Here is a 14,436-nt window from a genome sequence, read left to right as displayed (position 1 = left end):
TCTCACTCTCACTGAGCGTGAGCAAGACGGCTGTGCGGCCCGGGATCGCGGATATAATAATATCTGAATTGTTATTTTCATTATTTTAGCTTGTGTGCAAAAATTGTTACAATTTTTAAATGGGTCGTGTTTGACCTACCTTACAGGCCTATTTGGATTTCAAGATAATCACAAGATCTTGAGGCGATTTAAAGATCAACTAGATCTACATTAGATATCGACTAGATGTGACTTGGATATCTCAGTCATAACTTGTCGAAATCGTTCAAGAGGACCTCCAGAATCGAGGAAACGTCAATTTTCACATATCTATCTTACAAATATCTTTAAATTATCCGTATTGTAACTTGTTGAAGTCTAGTAGAAATCTAATTCATTTTCCAAATCGAGCCGTATGTTCCAAATTTTTTTCTATTGAGCGAATGTTGTTTAATCAGGTTTCGCATAGACAGATGAAGTTACTAGAGACAGGTCACGATCGCTATTCTTATTTTTTTGGCAACTGTATTATGATCTAAAAGACGCTACGATTAAAAAAAAAATCTGCTGGCTGAACCCACTGCACCTTAACTAACTATTAACTATTTTTAAATGCCGGTACCTAAGTCTCTCGTGTAGATTCAAAGCATACCAGCAGAAGGTTTACGCGGTGGTCAAGGTGATGCGCGTTTCTGATGATGATTTAGCCAGCAATTTTCGACCTCTCATAGTTTAAAACATCCACATCATGCCTTCAAAACATTAACTACTGACCTCGTGCCGATTTGAGATAGGTATGTTCTAGAGGATAAATTAACATTTGAACCTGTACCTGCACAACTTAATTTGAAGTTATTTTTAGAGACAATTACGAGTAATGTCTTCTTATTTAACTGTGCTTTAAATAAGAAGACATTACTCGTAATTGTCAAATCGACACGAGGTCAGTAGTTAATGTTTTGAAGGCATGATGTGGATGTTTTAAACTATAAGAGGTGGAAAATTTAATTTGAGATAGGTATGTTTGGTATGGTAATTTGAAGTTATTTTTAGAGACAATTACGAGTAATGTCTTCTTTTTGTTTTCCGTTTCCGTTTTGGTAACATAGGTTAGTAGGTAAAGAGTTTGTTAAAGCATTTGGGATAAGGATGGCGACAAGTATTTACCGAATAAAAATTACCCAGACTTCAACATAATATTGGATATAATCGACTTAACAGTTTCAAGTTACTAATATAATAAGCTTGATGGATATTATTATATTATGTTACCGTTATAACTGTTTTAAGTTTAATCACGTTTTCTCCAGTAAAAACTAGTTTCTCTAAATGTTTTTTCAGTTTAAGTTAGTGGTATACATTACGTTGAACTGTTCTTTGTTAGTCCAAAATATTTACCCCCTTATTCATAAACGCGCTACAAACCTCAATTATCTAATAATCGTTTGTCCTTATCTGTCATTTTGACTTATGTATTTGTAAGAAAGGGATAAAACATAATTTAACTAAATCAGGCCCGTAAAGTTTTATGAATAAGGGTCTTGGTGTTTACTAAGTTCATTAATGCCTTAGTGAAAAAAGTATAAATTACAAAATCGCAAGATAGGAGCGACAACGAGCAAAGCAAAGTATATGTAGGTATGTTAGTGTATAAGGTTGTACAGTCGACGCCAAAAATATGTTTACACTTTTGCACCTTACTCCTTTGTAATAAGGCGAAAAATGTAAACCTATTTTTAACGTCGACTTAACTTGTAAAGTATTCAAGTAAATTTATAAAATGGACATACAGTAGCCTAACAACATAAAAAACACACACCTTAAAAAAAGATGATTGTCATTACAGATTTGATGAGGTTTTATATTTATATTGGAAAAAGCAGGATGCTTTACGCCATGGCAATTTTAATGTTTTGTGTTCACCTGTAAAGAATGAATGCAAAATACGAGTAAGACTTAAATGCGATGTTATCTCCCTTTAATGACATTTGTATGGCCTTGTCCCAGGCTCGCTATTGTTGTTCCACAATTGCTAAGTAGTTGATCATGCTCTTTCATACTACATGTGACTGAATTAAATTACCTAATTGTATGTTCGCATTCAATACCTTTGGTACATCCAAATCGTTTCGTGTTGTTCAGATTATTATTTTATATTTTTGGGAGTTTAACCTTTTCGACGCCGTGACTAACACAAAAGCTGTCACTCGGACGCCACGTCACCGAAGTGTCAAAATTGAAATTGAACTTTAAAGTTAATAAATGCATATGCATAGGTCTATGTTGCTCTGTGGTCTGTGACGGATTAATCGGTCTTTGGCGTTGGACCTGCGGTACGGATATATCGGTCATTGGCGTCCAAATGGTTAACACGAGAAAAAGATATCTCGATAATATGTTCGTTTTAGTCAAAAACTCAGAATTCGAATCCATACAGTCCCTCAAGAAAGGCCTCGAGATTGCTAATTAAATTTATGGCACCATAAATCGCTAAACATTCCGTCCCAATTTAGGTTCTTTACTAGGGCGAGGTAATAACAAATATTACAAAACTAAATTACAATTTTTTTAATGTACCTGAAACAGAAAATTAACACACTATAGTTTGCAAGACTTCAATTACTATTGATTAATTAAATCATCCCCATATACCTATTCCCACCCTATTCCTAATAGCACGATTATGACAGCTTCATTCGCCGGACGATATCAGCCTGTCAGTTGTTCGGAGTTCGGAGCTGTCAAATTTTACGTTTAACTGACAGGCTGAGATCGTCCGGCGAACTGGTAATCAGTGGGCCCCTTTAGTAATGGGCATATCGTAGTAAAACTTTTGTAAATTAAATTAATTGACTTGAAGAATATTCTTCTCCGATAAAATAACTTTTTGTTGTTGTTTTGACTTCCTATAAATAAAATGCTTAATTAGTTTTTTTGTGTAAAAGACCTTTATATTGTTTAAACTAAGGTTACCTAACAAACAAAGGTTTTTACTATCGCCACAATCTTCTGAACCTTACTAGTTATTGCAGACGATTATTATTGATTATTCATTTGAGTGAATAACAAAAAAGTATAAAATAGAAAATTTTCTATGCACACAGGAATATAAATAAACACGGTCACGATGACTTATTTTACGACGGTTAACTTTTATATACGAAGTCAGGAATCTGAAAATACTGTAAGTTTCCTATTTTAAAGAGCCACATAGAGATGACGCAGTGAAAAAAAAGGTTGATTGAGCGTGATGCGTATTTTAGGAATGCTGGCAGTTCGAAAATTAGAAATCCAGCGTTTTTATAATTTTTTATTTATTCGTGTTCGAGATTTATACGCATTTCAATGTGCCCTCAGTCGACAGCAAATTAACACCAGGCTTCGATTATCTTATAATGAAGCACATGCAGTTCTCGTGCGACTGTTTGTGGTAGGTTTTATAAATTGAATGGCTTTCATATTAATCATACGGATGATAATCGAGAAAGAAGTATTTTAACAGCGACATAACAAACTAAAATCGCAGCTGTATGCTCAATAGTAATTAGTACAAAAAGTCACATATATCAGCAAATTAAATAAATACCCCACAAATGCCGTACAAAATAACTGAGGGCTCAATTTTTTATACAAAAAGCGCCTGAGGAAAATGGGCCTAATTCTTTTCAGGATGATTCTATTGAAAAGAAAGAGTTAAGAAAAGGAAATATAAAAAGAAAACGTTAAGTATATATCTACTACAGTTTATAAGATTACAGGGATTTTCAGTATGACCTAAGTAGTAATTCCTTATTCATATAATTTTACTAATGTCTGATAGTACATTAGTCGGAAAATGTTAACAGCCATAATATCAAATCATATAAAATATATTATTACATATAAATACAGTCTCGTAATTCGCAAACTCGTTAACGTCGCCACACTGGTCACAAAAACTTTGAAAAAAGTGAGTACTTATGTGAATAAACAACAATAGAGATTGTTAATATCCTGTTCAAACATTTATTCGAATCTTCGTGACTGTTTTGGTTTGAAGCTATTTTTAAATCCATTTGTTTATTCTAAATAAATTTACCTATGTCAATGTAAGTGTGTAAATAACTATTTAGTACCTAGGTGTCTTCGACCTCAAACTCCATATTTTCATTTAGGTACTATATTCAATATTCCATCTTCTCAGAATCGCAGGCTTCGAAATATAGTAATTAAGAGATATTAGCTATTTAACTAAAGTTTGAGCAGCACGGCTACTGAGGGTTTACCGTGAAAATCGAAATTTCGTTATCTGCCTCTCTATGGCTAGAATATGCAACAGTGATTGAGAGGCAGATAACGAAATTACGTTTTTTTTTTATTTCCACCGTAGGCTCTTTGATCTCTGCATAAACACGCACGGAAACTTGCCGGTTGCCGAAAACCGAATTTCGCAAATTGCGAAGATCTTTCTCTTTTACTCCAATGAAGGCGTAATTAGAGTGACAGAGAAAGATGCCCGCAATTTGCGAATTTAGATTTTCGCGGTAGGCTAGCAGATGTCATATTGCTCTTGCTCTGTGTGCCCTACATATGTTAACTATGGGTCCCCGTCCCCGGAATATTTGGGCTTAAAATAAGTACCTATTTAGCACTTAATTAGGCAGGTAATACTAACTCGACTTTGGATGTGTATTTTCACACATTTTCGGTTTTTCCTCACTATACCTACTCTGTATCTTTATATAGGTACTTAAATAAAAGTAAACAAATAATTTGTAAATTTTCGGGTAGTTATATCATTTATTGGTTAACCAACCAAATACAAAACCGCCTGAATCTGTCACTGCAAGACCTGACTTTAACCTACATTATTTGATCATGTAGGTAATGTTTTTATCTACCCTCAACTTTTTTTTACTTTTATTTAAATACCTAAATATAGAGACTATAGTTTGAGACTTTGAGTAGTATACATAATAATGTGATAATTAGTTGTTACAAAAAGTTAATATTTGTGTAGTGTAATAATGTTGATGGACACATAGCCAGGAAGACTTGAGACAACCTGGAAAGCTTATGGTTCGGTAGAAGGAAAGAGAAGGGGCCGCAGTCCAACGCGATGGTCCGACCAGGTTAGCAAATCGCTATCCATCAAGATCCATGATGCCTTAGAAGTCGCAACGGATCGGATAGGCTGGAAATCTGCGACCTGGAATCATCAATCATGTGTTCCACGTAGGATGTCACGACCCTCAGAGTGCTGAGGGTCGTGAGGAGAACGAAGCTCGGGGGAATAATATTGAAATTCTTCAAGGATATTTACGACTATATCATAGCAGATTTTTTTACTTAGGCTATGTAAGTATAGAAGTTAATTCTGTACCTAATAGATAAAACTACGCACGCTTATTGAGTTTGGATTGAGCTTGTATCGAAAATACCTCCAATTCAGCTGGTATTTTGTACCAATTCCTATAAGCTAAGGGTTATTTAGAGTGAATAGACCTTCACTTTTAAAGCTAATAATTATAGGATTAAACGAACTTACCTGAAGTGAAGTTCTATCCTGATTATATGAAGTACTTAGTCCGTATTTAGAGTGAATAGATAGACCTTCACTTTTAAAGCTAATAATAATTTTATATGGCTATCAATTTATATACATTAATCACTCTTTTGCTTTATAGTTTTACTGGAAATCGATCGATTAAGTTTTGAGCTAGACAAAGGTATTTTAATCAATAAAAGCTGCAGGTTATACGTAGTTTGTCACGAAGATAAGGCCGCGCTTGTGTTAGACAAGCTGCTTGCTAGAGTTAGACCGTGTGCTATTAAAATTGTTGCAGGCTTATCTCGGTCTCACTCTAAGGGCCGGTTCAGACGGAATGCAGCTTGTATGGGAACTGCACGCCGACGTTGCAGCTGGCGTGTAGTCGGCGTGCAGTTAATTCTCATACAAATTGCAGTCGAGTTGCGGTCCGTCTGTACGTATCGGCCCTAAAAAGCTTGGTAAAGGCTTATCGAACGAGCGAACGAAGCGAACGAAGTTCTTACATTCATCTTTGAACACGTGGCTGGCTAGCGGCACGTCCCGGCATTTCGATGTTTTTAAGCTGAACTGTCAGAAGATAGTTTGATACTCAAGAACTAAAGTAAATTTGTTCTAATTTAAATGAAATTGGGTAAACATGTACTTAGTCGAGGGCATTATATTTTAGTCATTAAATTATTGAGCTAGAAAAGCTTAGAAGGCCAAAAAGCTGTTTGTGAGGGGGCTTGCTATTCTGGTCATTATATTTGCAAGAAAGTATGGTCGAGTTTGGTATCAAATGAAAGTGCTCGGCTTACACTTTTATAATATCGTTTTTAAATTTACCATTTTGAAATAATTAGCAAGATAAAAATAAACATAATATAGGTATTTGACATTTGACAGGAAATATTTCGGCTTAGGTACCACAGATACAGTTTATTTTAATCTATATGGTGACTTAAATCTATCAGTTAAGGGCTCCACAGACCTTGCAATAAATGCACGCGATTTTTGATCCAATGCCGCCTATAGTGCGAGAGTAAGTAGGTGCAACAAAATTGCTCTAAGTATATAATTTTTGCCAAACCGCTAGTTCGGGGCGAACTACTAGTGTTAACATCAAAAAGTGCCAGATAAAGGATGAACTCACGCAAGACCAGGCCGGGGCCGGGCCGGAGCTTCCAGCGGTTTGTTTTCTATAAGAAGCACCACGTGATCACCGATCAGCGGTCATAGAAAATGATATGTCGGACGCCTCGGCCCGGGTACGGCCCGGTCTAGCGTGAGTCATCCTTAAGGTGCTTTTAAATAGGCAAGCCAGTGGGAATCGAATTCTATGGTCACTGATAATGATTAACTACAATGTAAATACCGATCGTATCGAGTGTAAATTATTTCCATTCTCCTTTCGAAATTATGAACTTTTTTGATGCCTCACCAATCAATCAATGGGATGTTAATCAAGCCTATTAGACGAAGCTAACAATATTTAGCCGAATCATTCCGCCAACTTTGGCATTCATTCTTAATCATGAACGCGGAATCAGCCGAACAAGGTCGATTTGATGACATCGCGTTGTCAAGTTTTTGTCGCGCCGTTGTACTCGTATTGTGCGCGCGACCTCACAAAAGCCGGTGTCGTCACATAAACGCATGTCCGACAAGTCGCGACCATAGGCCGGAATCACACAGCCAATTTTACAAATCTAATAGTGCTATGTCATTGCACGCTGTCGAATGTAATAATGCGATGCGGGGATTTTCGGGTAAGGTTGTAATGAGTTTTATAAAAATATTGAAATATACTACTACTAATATGTATTCATTAACTCGATACCGAGAGGGCAGGCGGCGCAAACATTTAAAAGCACCCGGCACAAGCTAAGTTCCAATATTAGCTAAGATGCCTGAGATCCTGTGACTGTGACTAGTTACAATGAGAGTGGATATATCTCGGAGACAAGTGATTTTGTTTCCATCAAACATAGCAAAGAATTTTGAATAAAACAAAACGGTTCATCCGTTTGGGAGCGACGATTCCACAGACTGACACAGATGTACCTACTATTAAACTCCGTTTTTTTGCATCGAACAAATGTAAGGTTAAAAAGAGCGATGACATGTACTCAAATCATTTTTAAAACACCTTAAATAACATGCTACTAGCCTAACACTTCGACCAAAATTGACATCATTAACCCTTTGGTTCGCAATGTAAAATAGTTTAACATAACTTACTATCAGAGTATGAATCTGCCTGAAAAGGAGATCCATTTACCTCGAATACGAGTACCTATATGGTCAGCGTACCTATTCTGCGTTTAGAAGAAAGGGCTACTTGTATTTTCCCCATGCTTAGCACAGCCCGACGTCCGACTGACGTAACAACCAAGGAATCTAAACATAGAATACGTTGACCACGAATTCGAGGTAAACAAATGGATCCCCTAACTACGAAGTAAATTGATCTCTAATAAACATGCATGTCCACCTCGAGTGACCTTTCCCCAGACAAAATTGGACCAAGTACCATTTTGTACGGGTACAAGTGGAAGTGGCCTATGTTCGCAATTCGTTTGACTGACCTGACAGCTTATTTGCAGTTATAGGACAATCAAAGAATTTAATTTTCGTACCATTATGTCACTGTTACAATCAATATGAAAGCCGCTAGGGACCTCATACTACTATCACAAGGTACGAATTAGTACTGATATTAAATTCCGTAGCCGTACCTATTTTAAATCGTGTAACTTTTATCCGTCGCGTATCGTAGCTATAACAGTACTGCTGTGTCAACATAAAATGATTACATAGTTGACTTCTGGATACCTAAATAATATTTCATGTGACATTCCATGAAGAATATATCCATGATTAACAACATTGTTAATTAGTTAGTAGGTGCAGGTGAGCACAAACACGTAGTATTTTCTAATCTAAAACACGTACGTACAATTTATAAACCTTTATCATTAGTACGTGTAATAAACTTTTTCTTCTCTTTGTTCCATTCATACAGAAAAATATACCAGAGGCATTAAGATATGAACATATAGGTTTAGATAAAAACAAGTAAAATACTGACATCTTAATTTACATTGTACTTTAGCGAGTAAGTAGGTATAGAAAAAAATGCTTTTAGACTGTACTTAAACCAATCTCCGGGAAGCAATCAATGAACGGAACCAGAACCATTTAAACTCCATTGTGATGCAACATTAAGGCTTTGCTATAGGTACATCCGTGTCGTATCTCCTGCTTGTAAAAATGTGTTTACACGTGCATACACAACACAAATACCTTCCCACTTTATTCGTAACTCGGGTGGAAACAACGATGCCCCAACAGATAAAACCATTGTACCTAGGTAAAGTTAATTCTGGTCAACTGGCAGCGACGATTACGTTAAGTACCTTCTGAGCCAATAATGAAATGATTACTGCGTCCGGTATTAGATGTATTAGCGCATTTGTAATCAGAAGCATAAAGTGTTTGAAAGGAGCGCAAATAGGCACGAATGACGGAGGTCCATGTTGGGATAGTACAAACTAGGAAATAATTATTTAATCATTTATATTTTTTTCTTTTACAGATAATGGCGGTCGAAACCAAAGCCACGGAAAAAAATCTTAATATTAACGGCAATGACTTAAATGGAACACTCGTAATAAGGAATAGCTTTAACAAATGTAAAACAAACAAAGAAAGTAATGAAAAGACAGAAAACATTGACGATGGCTGGAAAGACTTGGATATTGTACAAAAAGCGAGACGGATGATTTCTCTTATTACGGTGGAACCAATTCTCGCTTGCTATGTGATGCCATCTGTACTTTCAGCATTGGCTACACAAAACTTATACTTAGAAAAGGCGTGTAGAGTGAATCTCGGATTTGAAGATCATGTATGCGATGCTTTGACACGCAGAGAAACAGCCAACTATACGTTCGAAGAAGAGGCTGTCCAAACGCTGGTAGCATCGGTCGCCGGCTGGAAAACTGTGCTTCAATCTTTTTTGCCTTGCGGAATCCTAATATTCTTGGGCGCCTATAGTGATAGAGTGGGACAGAGAAAATTTTGTATGCTCCTACCTATAATCGGAGAATTTTTAACAAGTGTCGGACTTATTGTGAATACTTTCTTTTTCTACCAGCTTCCTGTGGAAGTAGCAGCAGTGACTGAAGCTATATTTCCTGCTCTTACAGGAGGCTGGGTGACAATGTTCATGGGAGTGTTCAGTTATATAGCAGATGTGACAACAGAAGACCAACGGACGTTGCGAATAGGAGTTGTAAATCTTTTCTATTCCGTGGGAGTGCCAGTGGGAGCAGCTCTAAGTGGGATTTTGGTGCGAAAGATAGGGCTGTATGGAGTGTTTTCCTTAAGTGCAACGCTATACATCCTTAGTTTTATGTACGGATTCTTCAGGATCAAGGAAGTGAAGAAACCCGACGCGAATGTGGTGAGTAAGATAAATAGCTAAGTAATAGGTTTATTAATAATATTAAGCACGTTTCCATAATCGTGATTGGTTCTCTAGCCAATTAGTGAAATGCAAGTCTTCTGTTAAAGGTCGACTGCATGGAAAGATGCTATGGCCTTTTATATTCTTGTTATGTTTATTGCTGGTTTGCATACGTATTTATTTAATTGATGGCCTTATCTTGAGCATTTGAACTTAGCAGCACCGAGGTGAGCGGGCGCAGAGACCGCTCACTGAATGCAGTTGTTGAGTGTATTAATAACAGCAACTAAAATAATATTACGTGATGATAATTATGACAATCAACGTTTTGTATCTGTTTTCATAATGTAATTTCTGAGTCTTATTGTATTCATGAAGAATATAACAGTTATACGTAGGTACTAATTAAATAAAAAAAACCTAGATAAACTAGTAGGTAGGTAATTAATTACGAAGCCGGTCCTCACGAACGAGGCAAAGCATGCGTATTTATTTATATTAAAAAAACAGCCAAGATTATGCAGGGCCATGCTCAGTGTAGGGTTCCGTAGCTACACTTCTATCACAAAAGGTTGCCTTGAACGGGGGCTAAACGGGAAGTAGCCTTTGAATAGGTGTTCAATATACATAAAACACTTATATTAAAATATATATTTTTTTCATAGCTTCAATTCAAGGGACAACAGATCTGAGAATGTTATACTATTTCAAATCTTTACATTTAGGTACGCGTTCTTTGGAAAATCGGTCTTGACTGACGGACGGACAAGGAATTCATCCTATACGGGTTCCATTTCTTATTTTAGATACGGGACCCTAAAAAAGTTATCTAAAGCAAAACTGCAGGACGAGTATGCTACGGACTCCATGATTGAATGGAGATTTAATTCAATTACTGGCCTTAAACTTGCAAACAATGTAAACGAAAGTAAGCTTAAAAGTAAACATGTTTTATGCTAATAAATGTTCTTATTGCATAAACACTGTTTTGTGTGCTGTTTATGGGCAATGTAGGTACCTAACTAAACGTTGCATAACATGTCTTTATGTAGACATGTCATGTAATATTGGCTTTCCGTATCGGTCCGTGCGGTAAATATTGATTTGTAACTAAGTTACCTACAACTTTCGATTTATGAAATTGAATTTTATGAAAATATAATTATGAAATTGTTATGAAGGCCGGTCCAGACGAGAACAATTTTTCACCAATCTGATTAAATTGCTGATCAAATCAGGTGTGGACGCAAACGCCAATTTAGCTCGCCGATTTAATGACCCGATATAAAATGGTGGTGCGGCCGCAAGAATATCAATTTGTGGCGTTATTATTCGCTTTTGGGGCACTTACTATCAGCCCCCATTTAGCCTATTGCCCTATTCTGACCGGATGTTAACTACGGAACCCTACACTGAGCATGGCCCGACAATATTTTGACATTGGAAATGTCTTTTCGTTCGCTCCAGTATACGGTCCGATTTCACGAAAAAGTGCGATCCCCTTATATCTCGGAAAGTTGTGAAGATATGATATTAAAAAATAGGCTCAAAAGACGCATAATCACGAGAGCTGTAAGGTGCGAAAATAATTATTCGAGAAAGTCAAAAACAAAAAAAGTTATGGTCGAAAGAGTGAAAATAAAATTCAATTTTTTCCGAATTTTTGATTTTGGTGCTCGATAATTTGGAAACGAAGAATGATATCAAAAATTTGAGAAAAACGGCTCTGGACAATTTAGTCAGCTACAATTTGAGCCTAAAACAAAGACAATCGGGTTAAGGGTTTGCCCTGTAGCTTAACCTTAAAATAGTCAAAAAGTCAGAACGACATTTTTCACGGGACATTTATGACTTCATGTTTCGCAGAGTTCGTTATCGGTGTTTGTTGTGAATTATCGGGATTATGACGGCAGAATAACACTTGCACTGCGTGGGCTTTCAAAATCGCTGCAGATTTTTCTTGGTCTAACTCTATCTATCCTGTTTGAGACGGGCGTAGATAACGCACTATTCGACAATCTATGCATTCTTGTGGTGGTGGAAATAGAAATAGAGATAGAGGCAGAGGTAGAGGCAGAGGTAGAGGCAGAGGTAGAGGCAGAGGTAGAGGCAGAGAGAGAGGGAGAGGGAGAGGGAGAGGGAGAGGGTGAGGGAGAGGGAGAGGGAGAGGGAGAGGGAGAGGGAGAGGGAGAGGGAGAGGGAGAGGGAGAGGGAGAGGGAGAGGGAGAGGGAGAGGGAGAGGGAGAGGGAGAGGGAGAGGGAGAGGGAGAGGGAGAGGGAGAGGGAGAGGGAGAGGGAGAGGGAGAGGGAGAGGGAGAGGGAGAGGGAGAGGGAGAGGGAGAGGGAGAGGGAGAGGGAGAGGGAGAGGGAGAGGGAGAGGGAGAGGGAGAGGGAGAGGGAGAGGGAGAGGGAGAGGGAGAGGGAGAGGGAGAGGGAGAGGGAGAGGGAGAGGGAGAGGGAGAGGGAGAGGGAGAGGGAGAGGGAGAGGGAGAGGGAGAGGGAGAGGGAGAGGGAGAGGGAGAGGGAGAGGGAGAGGGAGAGGGAGAGGGAGAGGGAGAGGGAGAGGGAGAGGGAGAGGGAGAGGGAGAGGGAGAGGGAGAGGGAGAGGGAGAGGGAGAGGGAGAGGGAGAGGGAGAGGGAGAGGGAGAGGGAGAGGGAGAGGGAGAGGGAGAGGGAGAGGGAGAGGGAGAGGGAGAGGGAGAGGGAGAGGGAGAGGGAGAGGGAGAGGGAGAGGGAGAGGGAGAGGGAGAGGGAGAGCACAAAATAAAAACTTATACAGAGAAACATAAAAAAGAAAAAGTGCCACGAAATGGTCTCACCTCAGCATGTTGCTGGCGGCTGCTAGCAGATAGCTGATGCTGAACCCTGGCAGTACCTAGTGGAGCTCGGGTTTAATACAACATAAACACACGCTGTTTTGGTCATCGGACTCGTCTCGATGAGCACTTAGGAGAGTAGTACCCAAGATAGAGCTGATGCTGAACCCTGGCTGTACCTAAAGGAACTCAGGTTTGTTGCAACATAGGCACACGCTGTTTTGGTCATCCGACTCGTCTTGATGAGCACTTAGGAGAGTAGTACCCAAGATAGAGCTGATGCTGAACCATGGTTGTACCTAGCGGAACTCAGGTTTGGTGCAACATAGGCACACGCTGTTTTGGACACCCGATTCGTCATGATGAGCATTACCCAAGATAGCTGATGCTGAACCCTGGTAGTACACCTATTGGAACTCAGGTTTGGTGCAACATAGACAAACGCTGTTATGGTCATCTCTCGTCGCGTCAAACTGCTGTCAAGAAAATTTCATATCTTGCAGCAAATGGGCCGCTGCCCCCGCTGCTGCTCACCACTTCTCGAGTTGACTACGGATTTGCCGTGTAATAATTTTCTTGTACTTTGAACATTATATCCTGCTTATTAATCGAAACATGAAATATGTACCTATACTTATGCGCCACGGCGACAATTATTCAAACTTGGATACGCGTGTGGAAATTTTGCAATTTGTTTGTTCACATGCGTTATGTCCAGGATACTTGTGTTAGTCTAAGAATAAAATAATTATCATTCAACGTTGTAGTTTTATTTTGTAACTTTTTCCTTATCCAGACTTTCTCGTCGCTCAGCGACAATATTTTTTCGAATTCCGTAGATTCATTTCCAATGTGCTCGATAGTCGTGTGAGGCACGAAATCTGTGAATTTTTTTAATTAGAGCGGTCAAATATTATCATAAATCTAAAATTGGTGATTAAATTGGAGATTGACGCCTATTTTTTTTTCTGATCAAATCGGTCGATCCCGTCTGGACTGGCCTTTGAAATAAACAATCCTACGAGTAGGTACACCTATTGGAGACTTATTTCTGAATAGGTGGTTTTCCTACTCCTGTAATTAACACAATAAAAAAAAAGATATTTATTTCTTGTTACGGGGCCTGTTTATATGCGTGATATTTCTTTGTTATGTATTTTATGCATTGACATGAGCATAATCGATTAAGGACCCATGATTTGTTTATATAACAGTTTTTTCACACTCTCTCGCATTGTTATTAATAATACATGGATATTAGTAAATATTTCCTCGCCAGCTTATGATTTAAAATCAAACATTCAGGCAACAAAAAGTAATCATAATGCTCTTGTATCTATAACAATTTCAATTCGTTTTTTTAAATGGCATCCTAGCATTAAAGGTGCCTAAAGTAAGGACGCAAAACACGATGAATTAATAATTTATTAATTTTCGCTTCGCTCGCTTGTTCGGTTAAACCATGCTAAAAATAGGCTTGGTTTTCCATTTCTTTGGTCAGTAGTAAGTTAGCAAAAAAAAACGCATTGCTATTCCCTTCGTACTCGTATCTTGGGCAATAAAGCCACACCTGCTAAATTACGGGCACAAGCAAAAAATAATTGTACTTACCTACCTATATCTAAAGTTAAGACTAATTATTGTAATCATCCTCTCTAGTC

The 14,436-nt window shown here is 38.2% G+C and overlaps 1 protein-coding gene across 2 annotated transcripts in view; it reads left to right on the top strand.

Moving 5' to 3' along the window:
- Positions 1-14,436, top strand: part of LOC134805040 (probable peptidoglycan muropeptide transporter SLC46) — a 34,285-nt gene that overhangs the window by 4,792 nt on the left and 15,057 nt on the right. For both annotated transcript variants that reach the window (XM_063778335.1, XM_063778329.1), the window contains exon 2: positions 9,087-9,956. In XM_063778335.1, the coding sequence (XP_063634405.1) occupies positions 9,090-9,956 (867 nt within the window). In that variant the 5' untranslated portion in view covers positions 9,087-9,089. The remainder of the gene's footprint in view (positions 1-9,086; positions 9,957-14,436) is intronic.

The sequence above is a fragment of the Cydia splendana genome, chromosome 2 (assembly GCF_910591565.1).
Source record: "Cydia splendana chromosome 2, ilCydSple1.2, whole genome shotgun sequence".
NCBI lineage: Eukaryota > Metazoa > Arthropoda > Insecta > Lepidoptera > Tortricidae > Cydia > Cydia splendana.
The sequence above is the reverse complement of the archived record's forward strand: the minus strand, read 5'-3'. Positions and strand labels throughout refer to the sequence as shown.